Source organism: Rhagoletis pomonella, unplaced genomic scaffold (genome assembly GCF_013731165.1).
Source record: "Rhagoletis pomonella isolate Grant_MI unplaced genomic scaffold, Rhpom_1.0 Rhpom_scaffold_00004, whole genome shotgun sequence".
NCBI classification, from domain to species: Eukaryota; Metazoa; Arthropoda; class Insecta; order Diptera; family Tephritidae; genus Rhagoletis; species Rhagoletis pomonella.
This window is the reverse complement of record NW_023458558.1, coordinates 9,133,629-9,157,834: the sequence shown is the minus strand read 5'-3', so window position 1 is coordinate 9,157,834 and position 24,206 is coordinate 9,133,629. Positions and strand designations below refer to the sequence as shown.

At 31.5% G+C, this 24,206-nt stretch overlaps 1 protein-coding gene across 3 annotated transcripts in view; it reads left to right on the top strand.

Annotated features, from left to right (window-relative positions):
- The window catches only part of LOC118736955, a 139,719-nt gene that overhangs the window by 91,046 nt on the left and 24,467 nt on the right, over positions 1–24,206 (top strand). For all 3 annotated transcript variants that reach the window (XM_036467130.1, XM_036467129.1, XM_036467131.1), the window contains one exon: positions 17,222–17,343. In XM_036467130.1, coding sequence (XP_036323023.1) covers positions 17,222–17,343 — 122 coding nt within the window. The remainder of the gene's footprint in view (positions 1–17,221; positions 17,344–24,206) is intronic.

Sequence of the window (24,206 nt, the reverse complement as noted above, 5' to 3'; positions counted from 1 at the left end):
TTTTTAATTTTTCACTCAATTAATTTTAAATGAAAGCTAATAAAATTTTAGAGAAAGAGACCAGTTGAGCCCGATTTTTTAATTTTTTTTTTTTTTATTAAATTTTTTAGTGCAAAGTGCTGAAAAAGTAGCACTTTTGAAGAAAATCGATTCTCTTGTTCCAGTTAATAAATGTTACATAATAAAAACTAGTTGAAAACAATTGTAAACAGAAAAAAAAATATCACAAAAAAAATTTGAAATGTTATGAAAATCAGCGCGAAATCTTAGCCACTTGCCACTTGCACTTTACTATACTAAAATTTAATGCTCTATAAAATTGCATACCATAATTTTTTATTAAAAAAAAAGAGTTTTGGGGAAAATGTTTTGTATAACATTAAATTTTTTGTTTTTTTTTCGTTTCGGGAGAACCATACAATTGTTTTCGACACGTTTCTATTATGTAACATTTATTAACTGGAATAGGAGAAGCGATTTGCTTCAAAATTGCCCCTTTTTCTGCACTTTGCACAAAAAAATTTAATGCAAACAAACCGAAAATTCAAAAGTCGGTCACAACTGGAAATGAAGGCTCCATTGAATTGTGAACACAATATGCCAATTTTGAACCACTGTGCGCTGTAGCCTTTGGCGACCGACGATAAATCACAGCACGTTCGACCCGACGCATATGCGCTTGACGTGTTCTAACACATGGCCAGCATCGTGAAATTTATTAAATCAATCAATAATACTGAGTGCCTTTTGATAAATATGTATGTATGCATGTACCTAAATATGTGTGAATTTGTTTCTCCTAATCGCCAATTTTCGCGCCTTCCCATAATGAACTGCTGGCGTGCGAAATCTATCCTTTTTTATCTTAAGCGGCCTTCATTCTACAACTGCTGCATACAGCTTTGCAAAATTTTGTAATTTTATGCATACATACATGAAAACTTTAATTCATAACTAATCTGACGAAATCGCCCTAAATACATAAAAGTATTATTTTTCAAAAATTGTGTCTTTGTATTTCTTTATTGTATTTTTTAACGCTTACCACAATAGTTACGAAAACACTTTAGTTAAGATAAGAAAAACGTGACAAAACTTAATTACATCAATACAAAAGACACTAAATAAATAGGTTTTGCCCAGTAAGGTGGTCCAAAAGAAGTAAAGTCGGAATTTTAATGCTTTCACCCGCTAGAATTGTTCTATAACGAAAAAATATACCCTAATTTTTTTATTTTGAAATAAAAAAATATTTAGAGGTCGCTCAAAGCGCTGCAAGTTTTCCATGTAATTGTTGAAAGTTAATATTTTTCGATCGTAAAACTGGTTCTCTTCAGAAGACTTCCCAAAACAATATTCATTTTTTAATATTGAAGATTTTTTATTTATCCCCCCACTGCATTTTCTGGTATTTTCTAGCGGTTTTTGGCGGACCTATAAAAAATAGTTACTATGAAAAAATGGTTGAAAAAATTGGTATTATTATTGGGAATCTCCTGAAGAAAAACTAGAGTTCTCCGGTCGAAAAATATTGATTTTCAAGAATTCTATACCATTTCCGCTAAAAATTGTTTTTCTCCATGTAAAAGACATGGAAAACTTTGAGCGCTGTGAGCGACCTCTAAATATTTTTTGATTTCAAAAAAAAAAAAAAAAAAAAAGGATTATTTTTTTTTCGGCATAGAACAATCCCAGGAGGTGAGAGCATACAAATTCCGACTTCACTTTTTTTTGTTACATGCATTTTTGGACCACCCTAATGCACATACATGTCTAGTACGTAGTGCATTGTAAGTGCTCGTAAATTGATATTCAGAAATAAGAAAAAGTTAAAGCGGAAACAGTCCCAAAAATCGTTTGGCTCGTGTGTGAAAAGGAAGAAAACCAGCTTCTACGATGACAGATACCAACTCTTCAGAGCCTGCCTTAAATCTATTATTGCCATGTTCTAGAAAATACTAATTAAAATATATTATATTTTTAAATTGCAAGCCAACGTCAAAATTTTTTGTTAGAAATACTTAATACAGATGGAATACTAACTGCCGGTTTCACCGGGCCGGTTTTAAGTGAAACACGATTGTTTTAAATTGCTTTCGTGAAACTGGCTATAAATACTACAAAATTTAAATGAAAGTGTATTGCGAAACGAGACTTGATTGCAAGAATACCAAGCGCGATAATATTTAAATTCGTATATTTGCATCGGAAATTCAATGTTTTAATTGTCGGCGTTTTGTGATTTATACGATAATTGTTGAAATGTCATTTTGGTCTTATTTTTTAACTTATATTGTTTTTAATTTAATAAACTAATTTCCGGTTTCACCAGTCTATTTCAAAATTTATTACCAAAAGTTCTTAACGAAATTGTAATTGTGTTATTTTAAATTTTAGCAGTCTCATAAATTTTAAATTGAATGGTGAAAACGAGTATAGGACTTGAGTATTTCATGTTGGAGTCTAGCACACTGATTCCCAAAGTGGTTCGGGTGGACCAGGTGGTGTGCAAAACACATGTTGCCTTCAATCTCGTAAGGTCTATCTAGTTTTTTGCTCTCACTCAGCAGAGGACACTGTAGACAACTTATTGGACTGCTGACTGGTCGCTTCGCGTGGCACAAACACCTGACTGTGATAGGCGTAAATGGCACTTTTGTGCTTCTTGCTTGCTTGGTTGTTTGTCATCGATTTTTCTAGACTCGTTCTTTTCTCTATTGTCAGTTTCTGAATTAAAAGTTTGGCCTAAAAAACTTAGCCGTTTTGTAGTTTTAAGTTTTCTGTTGAAAAAATGTGAGTGATAAATATTTTTCGCATCACTTGAAAACTCGGAGTGATAAAAATAAAAATGATGCCATCAACACAAATAAACAATTTTACATATACTCCAAGTACCACGACATGAGTGAGCCGAACATTTGATGAGTTTATGGTGAGGCTAATAATGGTAATAACGCTATGGCTCGAAGTGCTCTTAACAAATATAATTCCTCAGAGCGATAGAGTATTTTGATGGATTTACGAGCTCCATTATTTAAAACCTGCAAGTGTATGATCAAATTTTTTTAATAAATAGAAATAAACAATAATAGAATGAAAATATTTTAGTTTAAAATAAATTTTTAGTTTTATTTTGGCCGCCCTTAGTTTAGTTTTTTGAATACACCCGCGATGCAAATTTACATAGTTAGATCTAATCTACACATTTAATTTTTTACGAGCTTTGGGAATACTTAGAAATGTATCAGCAAGAGGTCCACCGAAACCAGTAAATTTTTTAAAGGGGTCTACCAGATAAAAAGTTTGGAAACCTCTGGTCTAGCAGATAAGGGGTAGCTAGACAACTTTCATCTGCTACATTTCATTTGAGATATCAAGTGGTTTACCAGGATGAATACCTTGAATTACTGTTCTTGTCTTTTAGCAAAGGAATTCCCCCTTATAGAAGCGGTCTCCTCTCACTCACAGAGGGCATTAAAAATTTACAACTATGTCTCCGAGTGGGGATTTCACGTAAAACTCAGCGTAAACTAATAAAAGGCTATCTAGAATTAGGCGACAGTTCCCTTAAATGAAAAAGTTAGACAGTTATTGGTATCTTAAGACGGAAAATATTTCGTTTTAAAATATTAATATCGCCGTCGCTATAATAAAGGCTATAAAAAAAAACTTACCTACACCTAGACATGCATACTCGGTATTTTGTCTAACTAGACCTGGCTAGTTTGAGTACAGGCATGAGAGGCCTACCTTAGAACACCAACCAGGTACTTTTCGTGCTTCACCTCTGTTGTTTTAGTTCTTATATTCACTTTAAGCTCCTTGAAACTTTCTGAAGCGTTTTTTTTGTACTTGTTTTTCCATCGAACTTTTTCTTTGTATTTGAACTCCAGTTCATTCATCTAGAGACAACCTTTATTCATTTGTTATTCCCTCGGAGCATTGAAAGCAATTTAAAATAAGTGTCACGACGCGCCTGAAAATGCAATAACCGTCACAATGAAGACGCCATAGCCCGCGGGAAAATGTGCATAGTCATTTCAAAAGTGAAGTTACTCCGCTTCTTGCTGACCAACATGAAAATACTATATAAATAAAGAAAAATGGTTATGCGTAGTTATTAACGCGGGCTGGAACTTCGTGCAGACATTCTGTTCCAACTTTGAATGCATTGAAATGCATTGCTCGCTGAAAGGTAATAAATGTTGGCGTAATGCAATTCCAATTAATGGAATGGGTTCTAACACTAACGGAATTGTAAATATCTTGGTGTCTTCGGACAAGCATAAAGGTTTTGTTAATCGTTTTTTGTATTGTATTGTCGCCGATAAAGAATCGATTATTGCGCGTGCGCTCGTTCGGTTTTTATTATGTGGCGATGTGCCTTGAATTCATTGATTGATAGTGTCTACCAGACTTAATTCTGTTACTTAATTATGAGCTCATTGGCGACTTTCGAATCTAGTTTGTGCATGTGTTGTAATTTTTATGTTTGTCTCGTCAGCGTGAATAATAAGGCAGATTTGCTTTTTTAAAAAAATTTTTATTTTTTATTTTGTTTTGGAATAATTTCGGTAGCTGTTTTGTTTTTAAGCGAGCGTTTTGCACTAAGCTAAGTTTCAAATACGAAAAAAAAGAAAAAATCAAATAAAAAAATATATGAAATAAATAAAAAATGGATATATAAAGAAATAAAAAATGTATAAAATAAACAAAAAAATATATAAACTTAACAAAAAGTAAATATATCAAATAAAAAATAAACAAAATAGGATAAATAAAAAAATTTATATGCGGGATATAAAAAATTAAATAGAAACGGAAAAATTTTTGAAAATTAAAAATTTTAAAACTATTAAAAACAATTTTAAAAAGTTCGGAGTTCGCACTAAATATTTGCTAACAATGTAAAATTTAATTTTTAACGAGTTACCAGTGGTTTTATGTCTAGCGTACAAGATTTTGCAAACTATATTACATTTAAAATTCCCTTTTGACGCATTCTTTTCCCCATACGCTTTCAATGTCAGTGCCAAAAAATCGTGCTTCACCAATACCGCATTTTCGCTTAGGCCATTGGCCGCACTTGAAAATTAAGCTTTGTTTATATAAATTTTGTTTTTTGTTTTACTTGTTTTGTTCGCAGTATTCTGTGTTTTGCCAAAACAAATTTGATTCATTCATATAGAATAAATGTTACAAAATTCGCTTTTGTTTTCTATACAACAGTTCACGGCTTTGCCCATTTTTGTGGTTGTTGTTGCTGCGGCTAATCAAAATGATGAAGGCCAAATTTGTTTACGTTAAAAATCATACATATAAAGTGTTATTATTTAATTCTACTTTACTCGGTGTGTGTGTGTGTAACATGAACTCATCAATGAGTAACAGAGCATTTGCGTTTACATCTGTTTAATAAAATTTAACTCATAAATACATACATGTATGTATATTAGGGTGGTCCAAAAATGCGTGTTTAAAAGTAAACTCGGAATTTTTATGCTCTCGCCCCCTAGTATTGGTCTATACCGAAAAAATATACTCTCAAAGCTCAAAGCGCTCAAAGTTTTCCATGTATAGCATTTTCAGTTTAAATGAAACCATTTTCAAATTAAGCGAAACCTTTTTCAAATTAAATGAAACCTTTTTCATGTTAAGCGAAACCTTTTTCGAATTAAATTAAACCTTTTTTAGATTCAGTGAAACTTTATTCAAATTAAATGAGACATTTTTCAGATTCAATGAAACTTTATTCAAATTAAATGAAACTTTTTTCAAATTAAATGAAACTTTATTCAAATGAAATGAAACTTCTTTTTTGGATTACTTTGAATTAGCTGTTACGTGTTGCTCTCCCTTACGGTCAAGGCATGTTGAATACAGTGTTGCCGTTTCGGTCCAATTGGACCAAAATTGGTAGTTTCACTTTTTAAAATAAGGCTTTGGCAGGTTGGTTGGTTTGTTGTGGTTTTCGAGGGGTTTTGGTAACCAGGCAAATGATATAATTTATTCATTTTATAAAACTTCAAATATCTCTGTTTTCGGGAGTACATGTAAAGGATGATGTGAAAAGGAAAAGAGAAATGGGACATGTCAAAATTATTCTTTAACCGAAGTTTAATGTTGCCGTGATTAGACTGTGCTCTATTCCATAGAGTTTGTTTAAGTTAGAAGAAAATAATTAGACAATTGTTATGCAAATGCCAAATTTTATATTTCGCTTAAGCGAGCGAGTGAGAAGGGAGAGTATTTGTACTTTATTTCCCTCTTCTCCCTTAAGAAAATAATAGTTGACAGCTTTGAATTCGTGTAGCAACAATAAAAATATTCCCCCAGTTAAACATCATAATCGGCGTTATCGACTCACTGATATAAGTATGGCATCGATAACGATGTGTAACTGGCAGTTACTGGCCTTTAGTGTTAGCCAGACATGGTGCAAACGGCTCTTAATAGGTTAAGTTGATTTCCTGTTCCTTAATTACAAAAAGGTTTAATACTTGAATAAAGTTTCATTTAATTTGAAAAAAGTTTCATTTAGTTTGAATAAAGTTTCATTGAACCTGAAAAAAGTTTCATTTAATTCGAATAAAGTTTCATTGAATCCGAAAAAGGTTTCATTTAATTTGAAAAAGGTTTCGCTTCATCTGAAAAAGGTTTCAATTAATTTGAAAACGGTTTCGCTTAACCTGAAAAAGGTTTCATTTAATTTGAAAAAAGTTTCATTTAAACTGAAAATGCTATATTTTATATGAGGAAAAAACCACTTTTCGTAGAAATGGTATAGAATAGTTAAAAATCAAAATTTTTCTACCAGCAAACTCTGTTTATCTGCAGGAGATTCCCAGAAATAATACACAATTGTTTATTTAACCATTTTTTAATGGCAACTATAAATTATAGCTCCGCCAAAAACCCAAAAAAGCCCCGAAAAATGTAATGGGCGATCAATAAAAAATCGTTAGTATTAAAAAATGGTTAATTAAATAATTGGGTATTATTATTGAAAGTCTCCTGAAGACTTTTGAAGAATTTTCCCATATAAAAATACATAGAAAACTTTGATCGGCCATAAATACTTATTGATTTCAAAATAAAAAAATAGGGGTATACTTTTTTCGATATAGAACAATCCTAGGGGATGAGAGCATTACAATTCCGACCCTTTTTGGACCACCCTAATTATACATTTGTACGTGCATATGTATAGAAATTTGCGTGCGAATCGGCATGCATATTCGCTCATGCGTACATATGTATGTACCGACATAATTTGTAAACACACCCCACTATCACCCTTTTTCTGAGTGTATGATTCACACCGCTAAATTCTATTTTATTCTGTTTTTGTGCTGTTTTTTTTTTTTGCATTTTATTTTGTTTCATTTACTATATGGGAATATTGCTACATCATTTTCCATTGTTGCAGCTCTTGACACATATTTTTGCAATTACGGCTATTGTTGTTAAATTTTACTTAAACATATTTTTATTTGTTGATTTTGTTCTCATTCATCAGTTTCAGCTGCGTGATTTATGTACATATGTGTTGGTTTTGGCATTGCTGAGATGAGATTGCTTTTTATTTCGATGTGGATTATTGATGTGATTGAGAACATATTTTAACCCAATTGCCTGAGTGGTAATGCTATTATACTTTACCTGAAATTGTTGCTGTTTTACAAGTGGTCACATGTTCTCTATTTGTATTTTTTTGCGACTGCATTTTTTTTTATTAAAATAAAATAAAATGAAATAAAGATTTTAATGGGCAATGATGCGTGCAAAGATTAGATTACTTAGGGTTCCCAATGACGCCAAGTATGTAACCAGAACTGTAAAGCATGTAATAATCCACACTGCAGAACATTAACGCCAAATTGTGGTTTAAAAGTATGAAGTTATGCCCAATTTCACCAATAAATTTTAAATTTGTCAGACTGTTAAAATTAAAATAAAATTTAGGAAATTTTGCACAACAATTTTAACAGTCTGATAAACGACTATTTGATTTTAATTGATTGATGAAAAAGGGCATTCGTCATGATACCGCATAGTGAATGAAAAATGAAACTAAATTGGGTTCATCACTAGAATAAGCGACCCCACGCTATTAGCACATTGTTCCAAAAATTATTGGGGTAAATGACTCGTGCTCTGGCTTTTTGGCATATCGTTTTCGATCATTTTTAACCCTTATATGCATGTTTGAGATTTCTTCTTTCATCATATTTGGCATATATAGATTAAGGCTTTGACGTTAAGACCGTTGATAGGCCAAGTTCTTTGGCAAGTTTAATTGCCTATTTTGTAAAAGTACCAATTGATGCATCGGATGCATCTACTGTCTACACTAGTTTTTTATTCCCCCGATCTATGTACATATATATTTCAATTATTTCTTTCTTCTTTGCCAGTTAGCCACAAAAGCCATCGATCGGAACCCACCACCCAAATAGGCAAGCCTGCCCAAGCGAATTTGCAGCGCAGACAAACAGGAAATTTAACTGCATTTCGACAGGATTTCATCTGCGGCTTTTTACATACATAGCTACATACAACCTAAAGTGTGCACTTACACATACATACTTATTCATACATACATACTCGCCGAATTGACTCACTCCCCGGCTTTGTGTTGTGAACTTGCACTTGAAAAATTGGCAATCGAGACGTCGATTGCAGCTGTTACCAGTCAAACAGTCAAAGCCAGTCAGTTTGTATGTACATACTTCGATATGTAGTCGTTTATGAGCCAGCCTGTATGGTGGCATGCCAAATTGATGTTTGCCGCCTATTTAGCTATAGCTGTTGTGTTGTATCTAATGCCCTGACTACTCTGCTGCTGCTGCTGCTGCTGCTCTTTAGTTTCTTTTTTTCATTGCTGTTGGAGTTGCTGTTGCAGTTGTTGCAGAAATTGCGTGTTGCCACTTGAAACTTCTTGCCACCTTCCTCTACCCAAAGCAATTAATACCGCACACTTGAATTGGTGGCTAAACTTTTTTTCGCTGCCATGATTAACAAGTTGACGGCCGGCAGGCAGACATATTGTGGTTGCAAGTCATTGGTTGTTTGCTTTGTTTTGCTTAATTGGTTATGTTGTTGTTGTTGTTGTTGTTGTGGCATTTAGCTCTGGCTATGGATTGTTGTTTGGTAGCTTCATTGGCTATTCGTGATAGACGCTTGGTGGCAAACGGAAGTGCAGTTTGATGTACATAGAAGTGGTTAGAAAATAAAAAGTAAACATGATTTTCGGAAAACTTGCTTCAAAATATTTTCTTGCTAAAAGCTCGATTTACCAATGACCTTGTTTTTTTGTTGTCGTCTACAAAAGAGTTTGACATTGTCGAAAAGTATGACTTATTCACTCAGAAAAATATCAGCTAAATATATTCCTCTCAATACATACATGTGTACATACATATGTATAACCAAATAATATAACTATCACCAAATCATGAGAAAGCTTTGATAAAATGCTTTCCGTTTCAAGTTCAAATGCAGCAGACTATTACGCATGGCGCAATAGCTTTAAGGTTGCTGTTGCTCTCGCTGTTGAGATAATTTCCATAATTTTTAATTTAATTAATTTTTTGGAGAAGTCGAAAGTAAAAGTTAAGCAATTATGAGGTAATAACAACATTTATATTTCATTAAATTAAAATTAGTTACGTCTTCACAATCTTGTAATTTCATATAAAAAAAAAAATGATATTAGCAATATATAATACCTACCACTCGCATGCACTTTAAAAGGAACAATGCTTTCTCGCTTTTTTCTGAATTATCTTTCTTTCATTCAACTTCCATTATTTTTCAATTAAAATACAAGTCATTATCCAACAAAATAATAAAAAAATCCTATAATTGATTAGAATTTTTATGAGTACTTATGCAATTTTGTAGTCCATTTGATTTTAAATTAGCTATAAATTAAATTTGTAAAAAGATCCTTGTTTGCCCACAGACCATTTATGTTGATATTCAATCTATACTTATGGTTAAACTACCCACCGTAAATATCAGCATAACAAATTGCTGTTGATAGAGAGAGAGAGAGAGAGATTCTCTCGGGCAACGACAGCATCACGGTCTTGAGGTGGTGAGGTTTAGTTAACACAAAAATCCCATAAGATAGGTCGTGTCAGCTGAGATAACCTCTGATTTTACGTCGGTGGTTAACTGAAACATTAAAATTATTAATAATTAGTTCCGTTCGGTAATGCAAGCACAATTTTCATTAAACTACTGATAGCCACCTTCGTTAAGGAATCCAAAGGAGGATATACATATATTAATACTGCCAGAATTTAAGTTCAGGCAAACAAATTGGCTGAAATGACCTATCTGAAATGAGCTATCTCTTCAATTCCTATCTTAAAAAACATCTAAAAAAAAAACAAATATGTACCTATTCTTTCTTTTAAACGATAGTGAATTCACTATCGCGTAAGAACGCACGTTTATTTAATACTACGTTGTATTTCAAACTGTTACGTGAAGCAAAATTGGAATCGAGTTGACGATATCGCAAAAACGATCAAACAATTTTTTGGTTTTCATGGAGCAAGTCAATCGCCAACACGATATCGTCAGACCATTATCTACATACGTGATTCTTGCCCTGTATTTTAATTGAAAAATAAAAAATAAACCAGAAAAAGGCGAAAAATCATTGTACCTATTCAAGTGCATGGGAGTGTATTAGTTTAGCGGCTTGTGCTATTATTTGATATATGTATAAGTACATATCTGATTAACCTTTGGATCGATCCGCAGGTGCTTTAAGCGCACTCAGTTTTATGTGACTAATAATGTTAGTAGCCTAAGACTTGTGCTTGTATTTAACTTGCATATGAATATTCACTTTTTATGTAGAAATTTAATTAAAAGCTTCTGGTCTCGTTAAGTATTCTTTCATTCTGATAATAAAACTATTTAAAAGTTTATATCAGCTATTTTTTCTAAAGTAGCTCGTTTTGTTTGAGTTATTTTATTTTGGTTTTACTAGAAATACTTTCACTGGCAATTTGGAATAGAAAAGGAGCTTTGATTTTTCTAGTAGTTATCTCTTTGAGAAAAGTAATAAGAAATTTTCGTTATTCGAAAAATATAAAATAGCTTTAATGGTCCTGTGAACCCCCTAATAGTGGTCTGGCCGTTCTAGTTGAAAGTTTGGTGTTTTGCTTCTCCAGTAAAAAAAAAAAATGTCAGTAGGAACTATTCTACATTTCATCAACGGATATTACACTGTATCGACATCTGAGTGGAAGATCGATCTATCTCGGCAGCCAGTTCGAAAACGCCCTATCTCAGAATTTGACTGAAAAACACCCTTCTTCAGAATTTGATTGAAAAACTCCCTATCTCAGAATTTGATTGAAAAACACCCTATCTCAGAATTCGGTTTAAAAGCGCCCTATCTCAAACGAAAATACATCGAATAAAAGCTGTGATAGGGAGTTTTTGAATCTGCAGCTAAAATAGGGCGTTCTTTAACCAAATTTTGAAACAGGGCGTTTTTTCAATCAAATATTCTGAAGTAGGGCGTTCTTGAAAAGTTTTCTGAGATAGCGCGTTTTTGAACTGGCTGCCACGAGATATTCGTACATATTAAACCACAAATTCATATTCGCATAATTTTCTGCACTTGTAACAACTTCCGAATATGCAATGCCCACGGCTGTGGCTATTAAATATCATCTGCGTGATGGACTCCCCTTCATTACATAGTTAATGAGTTGTGTTGCGGTGAAGCCACTATTATTAGGCAGCACGGGATGGTCTGCACCAACAACGTCAGCACTTTTCTCGCCGCCATACAACACTTCCGCAAATTTGCGAATTCGCGAATATTTGTTTCCTATGTTCAAAATTCAACCACCAAAATTTTAAAATGCACTCTTAAGCAATAATAGCAACAACAACAACAAAGCAAATGCAAATGGTAATACATGTTGGTGCGTGCTGTTTTTTATTGCCGCTTTAGCTGCGAAAGTGTTGTTTGTTGCTGCTACGATGTGTTGGCGGCGGCTTTCAGGTTTAACCATTTTTCTCGCCTACTTTTTGGTGTAAGTACTTAAATTCATTAACGATGCAGCTGCCTGCGTCTACGCTTGAGGTGATAAGGTAATTGATGGTGCAAAGAAATGGTATGGTGGTGGTCAGTTGGTTGTAAATTGCTGTAAATTGTTGTGTGAATTCATTTGGCAGCAATGTCGAACAGAGTTCGTAACATGTTGTGTATGTAGTATTTATGTATGTAAGTATGTATGTGCGTAAATACATAAACTTGCTGTTAACATTACATACATAGTTTCTGTAGCAAGCGTGTTTAACCGCTGTTAATTTGCAGTGGGTAAACACGAAAACGCTTTCAATTGAATACCAATGCGGTATTTATTTTGTTGTTGTTTAAATAGATTCCGGGTATTGAAATTCATGACTGCAAGCATTCAAAAACAATATTTGAACGACAAACAAAAAAAACAAAAACCAATTGCATCCATTTCGACACTTGAAAGCACACTAATGTCTGTATTTTAAATAAACAAAGCTATGAAACAATAATTTTATTAAGTGAATTCCAGCAGAGTTGCGAATTAATTACGCCGCCATAGTTTTCCTGTAAATAGCAGCTGAGACTAAATGTTTTGTTGAAAGTAAAAGTAGGAAAAGCGATACGATCGCAAATGCTTGCGACATAAAGGTTTGAGAATTGAATTCGGTTTTGTTTTTTTTTTTCTTATAAATTACTTGTTCATATTTCACATACACTGAGCCAAAGGAACAATGGGTTTTTCAACCAAGTTATGGTTTGATTTTTTCATGGTTAATAAGCCGATTTTAAGAAGTGTGATTCAAGTTGAACATTTGACAACAAATTCGTATGTGTGGCAGTGGCTGAACGTGCAGAGGCGCTTGCTGTTATTTGTTGGCAGAACGAATGCCGTCAGCGCGATACATAATTTTTTTTTTCTGTTTTCTGTTTTTAGTTTTTATTAATTACGAAAAAGCCTCTGTGAAGTGCAGAAACAAATCAAACGACAAAGAAAATCGATGCAAGTTGAGCATTTGCAGAGCCATTTATAAAGCGGCTGTAACTTAGTGTGCAGTAGGGATGCCAAAATATCTGGAAAATTGGGATCCCGGGATTTCGGGATATTTTTTTAGGTAATCCCGAGATCCCGGGATTTATCCCGGTATACAAATTGAGTCATAAATTTTATGAATATGAGTAAAAATTCAATGTCTGAAAGCATTTAAACATACCATTAAATAAAACTATTTAAAATTTACGATAAACTGATTGTAAAACTCATATATCGCTAGCTTAGAGCGAAAAGTTGCTAACTTCACTTTTTTAATGAAAAATCATATTTTGATATAGGAGGCCAAATAAATTAAAATTGCATCGTTTCGACAAGGGTAAAGGTCCTTGTTGTATGTTTTCTCGTTTATATTCAATGAAAGGAAAATTTGCTAAGGCCAAAAAAAGCTCCGAAAATTCGATAAGGCCAAAAAAGTTCGAAATCTTTTAATAAATATCGACTCCCACCGATTCGTATGGAGTTTTGCTTTGCTGTAAACAGGCAAAATGTTGTATTCAAAGTTTTGCGAAATACTTGAAGACAATGGCAGCCCTAGTGTGCAGAGATGCTTGATGTTATTTGCTAACATTCAGAAGCTGCCGTTTCAAATATCGTCAGACTCGACTTGTTAAAATGATAATAAAGTTGTTTATACCGCCAAATTAAGAAAAAGCATCCGTGAAGTGCAGAACATAAGCGTATTCAAACGAAAAAATCGACAACCAAAACTTTGGTTAACGTAAACAAAAGTGTGATTAATATTTGAAAACATCAACCAAGGCATTGATAATATTAACAAAAATCACATTGCTACCTTTTCAAGTTTGAATTTGGTAACATTAAATAATTTTTGGTTGATTTTTTTCTCAGTGTAGTAATTGATAGCACTACTGGAGAAGCAGTTTAATCAACTAGTTTCCAATAACTGAAAATCAAACTTAAAAGCTTGGCTGGAGAAATGCAACATACATACATATGTTGGTCTTAAATTTATAAGCAGACGCAAGCGCGGTGCAACTGTAATGAAGCGTGTGCGCATGCGTTTAGCAACTCACGGACATAAATAAAAATCACATATGTATGTACATAAGTTTGTACATGTCCTTGGGCACGAACACACACCGACATGTTTTGTATTCATTTAGTATATTTGAACGGTCGACTATAAAAATTTTAAGCTTTTTCACTTTCGAATTATTAAATTCATATTCACTTGCTCTTAACAGTTAATGGTCGGAGATTTTTATTTCGTTTGTCTAGCTGTAAAAATAGCAGGCAGCTGTCATACTATTTTTACGTACGCAATCCTGCTCACCTCTGGCGAAGGTCGTTGCTTGTAAGATCATAGCTGGTAATGGAATTTTCATGGAATTTGGTATGCGTCATATTATTTTTGTACATATTGGGGTGTTAACATTTATTTTTAGACATTTTAAGGAAAAGTGTGCTTTATTAATTCATTTTTTTATTTGAAAACCAAAACCATTTATAGATTTTTACGTTTTCGTCGAAAGCGCTGTAATAAACCACTGCCCTCGACTTAAGAGCGCAATTTACTTTTATAGTTGAAAACATTTGCACAAAACAATTAAACTGAGTTTAAATAGTTTTCCCACTTGTTTACTTTAATTTCGATCTGCAGTGTAACTTCTGTCCCTAAATTGGCTCTAAAATTTAATGTACTCAAAGCAAAATGTAACTTATTTGGATTGAAATAGCTTCTCGATGTCGCTGGGATTAAGATTTTTCAACAAAATTTTTTATGTAGGCTTAATATTTGATTTGAAAAGATTTAGGCTTGAGAATGGCTTGAGCTCCAGTTGTTAACTTATTAGTCATTCCTCAACTTAACCTTCACCTGAAATACTACAACAAACAAAAATGAAGTATTTACGTATAGAAAGCTTTATTTCTGAAACTGGCATAAGTCATTTCATGCCGATTTCCTTTTATCTGAACGCTTCTGTTCATGGTTCAAATTTATCAGAGCTTTGTCATTAGCTTTCCGTTAGAAGTCACCAGCCATTTAAGCCAGGAGGTGGGAGAGGTTTTGTGCCACTTTAAAAATAAAATAAAAATAGGAAGCTTTTTCAGAAGCGCTTCTGAGGTGAAAGCAAAGCTGTTTTTGATTTTGAATTATGGTTTTGCATTTTAAATTTTGGTTTTGTATTTTGAATTTTGGTTTTGTATTTTGAATTTTCGTTTTGTGTACTTTGAATTTTAATTTTGTATTTTGAATTTTGGTTTTGCATTTTAAATTTTGGTTTTGTATTTTGAATTTTGGTTTTGTATTTTGAATTTTGGTTTTGTATTTTGAATTTTGGTTTTGTATTTTGAATTTTGGTTTTAAATTTTGAATTTTTGTTTTGTATTTTGAATTTTTGGTTTGTATTTTGAATTTCGGTTTTGTATTTTGAATTTTCGTTTTGTCTACTTTGAATTTTAATTTTGCATTTTGAATTTTGGTTATGCATTTTGAATTTTGGTTTTGCATTTTGAATTTTGGTTTTGTATTTTGAATTTTGGATGACTATTTTCATAAAAGCAATTTCGTCATTAAAATTTGTGTAATTTAATGTACAGAGGAAATCAGCTAGGAAAATTTTCGCGTGGTGTTTATTAGTTTATAACGAAAGCTACGAACCATACAATAATTGTCGCTACATTCTGAGTTCTCAGGACACTAGTCCGTAAGTGGAATCAAATGGAGATTGGATATTATTTAGAATAGCAAAAATCGAATATCCAATGATGCGGGAAAGGGGCTTGGGACCACTAATTTAATTATTTGATATAATCGTTGGGGCGGCAATTATAAGTTCACCCCCCATTGGATCATTACTTCAGAGGTTAGATAATTAGAATAGTTTTTTTTTGTTAAGTTTTAGTTGTTATGAGCGCCAAATAAACACGTACTTACAGGCTTATTTCTGCCTGTAATATAATAAACACATACATACATACATACAGTCGATGTAGGCATATATGCATTTATACATATATCTACATATACATATGCACATACATTCCGCATGCACGCGACTCTACTATAATACGTAACTGTCGATGCTAATGTCGCGGAACCTGTCTACCCGGTTCAAGCGCCGTATCACACAACATTCGTGCAACGCCTTTTGCTGCATTTCCAGCATTTCTTACAATTCATTTTTACTTCCAGTTTTGTTTTTTTTTCCGTTTCAACATGACTACATATTTTCATTTTTGGGAAAAACCACATATACGAAGCTACCAACTGCTGGTACATTCTTCAGTTACAGCAAAACTGCGATTGACACATACAAAAAAAAACAAAAGAGAGAGAAAAATGGCAGCAGAACCGGTTAAATTATATGGCACCTGTCACCTGCCGCCAAAACCGTTGCGCAGACGCAAGTGAGCGGCGCTGAGCTTTTCTTTTATTGTTTAAGGCTATTTATTTATTTATTTTTTATTTAGATATTTATTGCTATGTAAAAGTCAAACGCAATGATGCATTTGCTTGCAGCTTCCTGCGCCCACCAGTAAAGCTCATATCGATTTTCCTTTAGGGTCTATTACTCTATGACAAAATAAAATAATAATATATATATTTATGTATAAACGATTTAATTGTAATTGGTACACTCAAAATTATGTCGCCAGCCAGTTGGCTTAGTGTGCAACATGTTGCTACAACTTTGTTTTTTCATTGCCTGTCAATCAGACACTTACTATTTTGAGGTCGCGCGTCTACAAAACACAACTGGGCTGGGAAGTAGTGAATGTGTCCGTGTTCGCTTTGTGATCGTCTCAAAGGCCATTGTCGAGTGAAATGTGCGGGGGGCAACAGTTGCTCTGGTGCTGTGCAACTTGAACTCGAATTGTGGTTTCCTCTAGCTGGTTAGACAGCTGTTGCGCGAGGAGTACTGGAAATGTGGCAAAATTGCGGCATCAAAATTAACCCAATTCTGTTTTGATAATTCGCTTCAACATATACAACTGACGAATGTATGTATATATACATATATATATTTTTGTACATAAGTAAATTCATAAGTAGTGTAACTAATTATTCAGTAAGTTATATTGGCTATGAATGTAGTATGGAAATTTTCTTAGCTAATGCATTTGTTTTGCTCTTCTTCTTTTAGGTCACTCATCGTACAACTGGCGAGGTTATGGTGCTGAAGATGAATCAGTTACGTGCAAATCGACCAAATATGCTCAGGGAGGTACAACTACTTAACAAATTATCCCACCCGAATATATTAAGGTAAGTGCCATTGAATGCAGTTAGGCTAAGTTAGTTTTTGGAAATAATTTGTTTTTACGAAATTAAATTTAAGGGGGGAAATAATAGAATTATGTTCCCCATATCTACTAGACATGCATTATTTTTTTCCAATTCGCACTCAGTTTAGCGCTTGAAAGAAATTTAAAGTACCTATGGTGTGTACTTTTCGGCGAAGTATAACATAGTACAACTAAAATTAATTAACTAAATTTGATATAACCATGAATAAAATTACATCCTTAACATTCTACCGGACCCGCAATCAAATATGCATAGGGATGTTACATAGGAAACCGAAACCTAGAAGCTTTTAGTGATTTTGATAAACTTCGGTATATCTTATTGAGACGATCGGCTGCACTTTACAGAATTCTGCAGAAATGGTTGACCAAGTGATTTCAAGTGGGTCTTATATCCGCCTAATTAGTAATTGCAATAATACTGCTTTTGATTTCCAGACTACCAAGTCCGTTGTTAATTTTTGATCCGTCTGCACAATGGGCATGCCCTTCGAGCACTTTTGATTTTATTCTGAACCTTTTAAATTGAGTTTTTTCTTTATTTTATTAACCAACTTCATAAAAGTGGGAGGTTATCAATTCGTCGGAATATTTTGTTATATATGTTACCGCAAAACTCTGGATCATGTGAATCGATTTCTATAATTCTTTTTTTAAAGGAAAAGTGGTACCAATTTGGTTTTATATTCGATCATTGAATCATGAAGAAATTAACGATACTCTTAAATTTTCATATGAGAAATGAAGTCGGGTTTTGTTTTTTGCATAAAAAGTACTTGTGCATATTAATTTTTATTTTTTTGAAGGTTATTTTTGACTTAAATTTTTTAAATTTTATTTTGTACATATTAACTTTTATTTTTTATATTTCTTATTTTTTAATTTTTTGTCTTAATTTCTTGTAATTTCTTAATTTGTTGTAATTTCTTAATTTATTGTAAAATCTTAATTTTTTTGTAATTTCTCAATTTTGTGTAATTTCTTAGTTTTTTGTAATTTCAAATTTTTTTGTAATTTGCGAATTTTTTGTAATTTCTTAATTTTTTGTAATTTCTTAATTTTTTGTAATTTCTTAATTTTTTTGTAATTTCCTAATTTTTTGTAATTTCTTATTTTTTTGTAATTTCTTAATTTTTTGTAATTTCTTAATTTTTTGTAATTCCTTAATTTTTTGTAATCTTATTTTTTTTTGCAAACTCTTAATTGTTTGTTATTTCTTAGCTATTTGTAATTTCTTAATTTTTTGTAATTTTTGTAATTAATTTTTTGTAATTTCGTATTTTTTGTAATTTCTTAATATTTTTCTATTGTTATTATTTATTCATTGTTCTATAATATTTTTAGAATTCTTTAATCAACTACTTATTTATTTTTAATTACTGAATGTTAAAATTTTATATTTTTCTTTATTTATTTTATTTTTTATTATTTTTCTTAAATTACACTAATTTTTTTTAAATTACATACTTAAATATTTTAAATTAATTTTTTATTTACTTTTTTATTTTTTTTAATTGATTGTTAGTTTCTTATATTCTTTTTTAATTTTTATAAATTGCTTTTTAGTTTTTTAAATATTTTTTTTATTTTTTTATATCTTTGCTTAGATTTTTATTTAAATTTTAATAACTTTTTTGGATATATTCTTTTCGTTTATTTTTATTTATGTTTAAAATTTTTTTAATTACTATCTAATATCTTTCAATTTTCTAACATTTAATTTAATTTATTTATATTTTAATATTTTTAAATTAATTTTTAATTTTCTAAAATTTCTTTCTTATTTTTATAAATTGTTTTTTCGTTTATAATCAAGATAATTTTTATTTTCTATATATTTTGCTGAAGTTTTTATTTACATTTTATTGAGTTTTTTGTTTATATATTTTATTTTTCTATTTCTATATTTTACCTTTTTAATTATTTCATTGTGTTATCTATTTACTTATACGTTATCTTCAACCCATCTTTGGTTAAACAAACGTCTAACTGGCATACCTAAATCAACTAAATTGTCGCTGAAATAATTTAGCTTTGCCTGTTATAAAAATTGTGGTATGACTGGCTCCTCAACTTGACTTTTTATTGTTATTATAAATATACTTAGCAGAAAAAATTCTCAACATTAATAAGCGCGTAGTCTCGTAACCTAAAAAAGAATAAAGAACCAAACCAGCCAGCTGGCAAGTTAACAATAAAAAAGGAGCCAACTCATTAATTACTGTTTACATGCAATAACAGGCAAAGCAAAGAAACCCCACTAGCACACAGAATAAAAGCCGGTAAAAAAAAAGTCGACAGCAAACTGCTACTGCTATCGCTGGCAACTAGCAACAGCGCGCCACCGCCAAGTATTGGCAATGCGACCGGTTCTTATGCCGGTGCATTAAGAGGGGGAAAATATTGCGAATTGAAAGCAGAACAATTTCTCGGTGGCTTGTTCTTCGTCGTCGGGTGGTAGTGCTTATACATAAACATACATATCTGTACATAGCTATATTCATTTTATACGTATGTTTAGAATTGTATATATGTACATTAGGGTGCATCACAAAAAAAAAAAAACCTTGCGGATTTTCCACCGGACTTATTTAGTTTATTATTTTTTAAGACTCCTCAAAAATATTGAGATTTACGTAATCTGTATCTATCAAGCAGGGATCACACGATTTGTACATTTCCACAATTGGCAGCCACAGAGTGGTGTTGTCCAGAAATTTTTGTCGAGAATGAGTTCAGATCAATAACAACGTCCAAACAAAACCTCTGTACCTGTGGAAATTTACAAATCTGTGCAAATAAACAAAGCGTGTGGTGCGTGCTTTAGATCTATATATTTTTTTTGATTCCGTTGATAAAATTTTTAAACATTTTTATGCAGACCTTTTAAGCTTAAAATTTCAATTTTCTGAGTTGTTTTTTTAGAAAACATATATCTAAAAACTATTTCTATTAAAAAATATAAAAATTTTTTTTTTGAGGTATTTTCAAATAAGTCCAACTCACGTAAATTCTAATGTTTTTCCGAAATATTTTGGCGGGTCTTGAAATATAATAAATGCTATATTATCGATAGGAAAAGGGTATCTACATTTTTTTTTGGTTAGAGTGATGCACCCTAATGTAGATATGTACATAAATATTTACGATGCACGTGTATGTATGCATACTTTTTTGTACTTGTTAGTCGACGGTTAAATCTCAGCACTCGCTTTGCCACTTCTGCATGAACAGTTAGAACTCATATTGTTGTTGTAAAAAAGACGCATTCTTGACTGGCAGATGAGGTGTCACCACTGCATTCCATTCTACCTAATTGCCACAAGTCTCCGTTGACAACTATTTCCTAATAGCTAGAGTTTATGAGCTACGAAGGTATTTGCATTTGAGTTAAAGAAAAAGCTAAGATACATGTAATCGTGGGAGACAAAATTTGTACATGCTGATTTTTGTTAAATATTTGCAAGGTTTTTAACGGATTTATTTGTTTTTATTACTTTTTATAAAAAATAGGTATGGTTCATGCTTTAATAAAACTATATGAAAAAAGCCGTAAAAAAAAAAAAAAAACAAAAGAAATATTAAAAATTAACGTTTTTTTTTAAGCCGCTTAAACTTGCTTTTCATTATTTAAAATTTAACAGGCTATACAACTACATACCTAAGTATTTTCTAAAAATTCAAATTAAAAGGTTCAAAATGTTAATGCAAATGTGCTGAATTTTTCTAAGCTTCGTATAAAGTTTGAAAGTTTGATTTATATGGTTTTGGTAAGAGCATAAACCATATTCTTATAAAAGAAAAAAAAAATTTTACTTTAAAAACCTTGCATATATTTAACAAAAATAACCATGCACATACTCATTTTTGCTCCCCACTGTATGTACATACATAAAATAATGGATAAAACATTCTTTCTTTGTTTTATTTAGTGTTTTATGATTTTTAATTTGCTTCTTTTAATTTTGCTTTTTTCTTTATAAATCTTGTTATTTTTAATATATTATTTATTTGTTTTTATTTTCGATTTATTTATTTTTTTTTATTTATTTATTTTTTATATTTTTTTTATTTATTTTTTTTGTTTTTTGTTTTATTTTTTATTTGGTTATTATTTTTTTATATTTGGTTATTATTTTTTTATATTTATTTTTTATTTTCTTGTTATTTTATTTATTTTTTATTTTCTTGTTATTTTTTTTTTATTTATTTTTTTTTTGTTTTTAATTTTCATTTATTTATTTTTTTACTTTTGATTTATTCTATTTTTTACTTTTGATTTATTCTATTTTTTACTTTTGATTTATTTTTTTCATTCTTTGATGGTTTTTTTTTGTTTTATTTTTTTATTTGTTTATTATGTTTTAATATTTATTTTTTATTTTTATTGTTTACTTTTTTAAATTTTTTGTTAATATTTCGGTCAATTGGGGTATTCATCTAAACGCGTAAATGCCTCGTAGTCACTTAAGCCTCGTAAAATTACTAAACATTATTTTATTTTTAGTTTAATATTTATTTTCTTATTTTTTTTTTAATTTGCGTTCTTTTTCTCTTTCATACTTATACGTATAAGTACTTATATGTATGTATACATTGTTCCCCTCTTTTGCAAATTAGTTTTTTTCTAATCCTTTTAAATTTTTTTTTATTTTTTCTGCAAAGAAGTTCGTGCTGTCATTCAGTGCACTCGCAGCGAAAATATTTTCTGTAAAAAGGATATTAAAGAAATAATAGAAATTCTTTCCTACTTGAAAGGAAAAAAGTCGCATTACACGCCACGCACTCGCAGCGCCGTTTAACTGCGCGAAACACAAAGGTGCATAGCCGCTCGAGAGGTGTTTCGCTTTGTGTGACGCCTCCAGTGCCTGAAAGCTTTTTTTCGCTGAAGAGACTTCCGTGAGGTGTGCGATTTGCGTTGCCGCCTTGCAACATTGTCTGCCATCCTTTATTTAGTCATTTTATTTTCTTATTAATATGTAGACACAAGAATATATGATTTTGTGCGGGTGGGTGTGCCAGAAGAATGTTTCTGCATAGGATGGATAAGTAAGAGCCCAAGGCAAGGCGCGAAATAAATATAAAAAAAAAATGTAAAAAAATAAAGGATCCACGGTAAGAAAGCTTTCAATATAGGTGTGAAGATTCACACTACTCCGACTTTGTCATGGAAATGATGTGACAAATTCAGTTGTCATGCTCATTTTTTATTTGCTTATTTTTGCCAGTGATCACACATTTAAAACTTGTAGGCTGGTAGAAATATTCTACTTTTATCTTCCTTCATAATTTTTGCCAGGCTTTCTCTCTTAGAGACATATGTTTACCATTTATTAGTCGATATGCTGTTGTCGGTGTTCGTCAAAGACAGTTTTTATTGTTTCATTGGCCTCCGTCTTCCGCATGTACCTTGGACGTCTGGTGATTTTTTATTTGTTCTTTGTGAAAATAATTAAATTTAATAGGTGAACGATTTTTCGCTTAATTGCCACATTGATGTATACATATGTATGTAGTAGGTATGTATACATTAGGGCGGCTCAATATTTTTCGACTATGACGGTATGGCATAAAATCAATTTCAAGCTTGCCAAATCGCGAAAATAGTTTTTTCCTTCCCCGCGCGCTATTTTGTTGTAGTGTCGTAAAGAACTGTTTAAATTTGTTTGTTTGAAAAATGTGAAAATTTTTTACTGCTTCCTTCTCTGGCGGCTGCTTTAAGAAAAATCTTAGCCCAGGAATGGATTCCTCATATAAAAAACCCTCTGTAGCATTTTTATATAAAAAAAAAATTACGACACTTCAGCAAATACATACATGAAAACGCTGCTAATGAAAAAAATATATTTTCGCAATTTGTCTAACTCGAAATTTATTTTAGATCCATAATTTTTTGGCAAAATTTGCTTGGGATTTCGAGTAGATTACTCGTATTCCATATTCCGCATAGTAAAAAAAATCTCGCATAAAAATGGACCGCCTTAGTATGTGTATATGAATTTGTATGCATGTAAATACAAAATCTATATGAATTCATGCATCATAAATATTATTTTCTTCGGTAATTTTAAATGCAGCGCAAATAAATTTTATGCGGCAATAAATTTTAATGCAACTCGCTTTTTTGTTAATCTGCTGATATTTTTTTTTTTTATTATGTATATTTATTTCCTCTTTTTACCGGGCTTTTTACAAAAAATTCCGAGTTTCTTTGTTCAACGACATTTCCGCATACATAATTGTGAAATACATATATAAAATATAAAATATGTACCTACATACATACAAAAGTGTAAAAAAAAAATTCAATAAACAAAGAATATTATTTTCTTCCATATTAGATTGAGCAATTGGGAAAACAAAAGTGGTACTGAACTGGAATGTTTTTACTACAGATTCGAAATTTGTGGACAAAAAAAAAACATTTTTTATTTAATTTAATAAAATGGACTTCCGGTCAGTTTGACCCACTTCCGGTCCAAACCGGAAACAAACTTTTAGACTAAAGGTATGCATTTTTATGCGCAGAATCCGAATCAGTGTTAAAAATATGTAATCCTATTTAAAAAATGGACTTCGGTTCAGTATAACCCATTTCCGGTCGAAACCGGAAGTCGGTAATACGACCAAAAGAGAAAGCGTTCTCGACTTGGTATTTAATGAAATTAGTAAAATTTCGCGCAGAATTCTATTCTGTTTTTTTTCTGTTACAAACATAATTTAGTTTTGTTGCTATCAAACCTGTTGTTTTTTTTTTGTATAATCTTTGAGGTGTCGTGTGTTTATTGATGTGAATTTGATTGAATCACTTCACCTTATGGC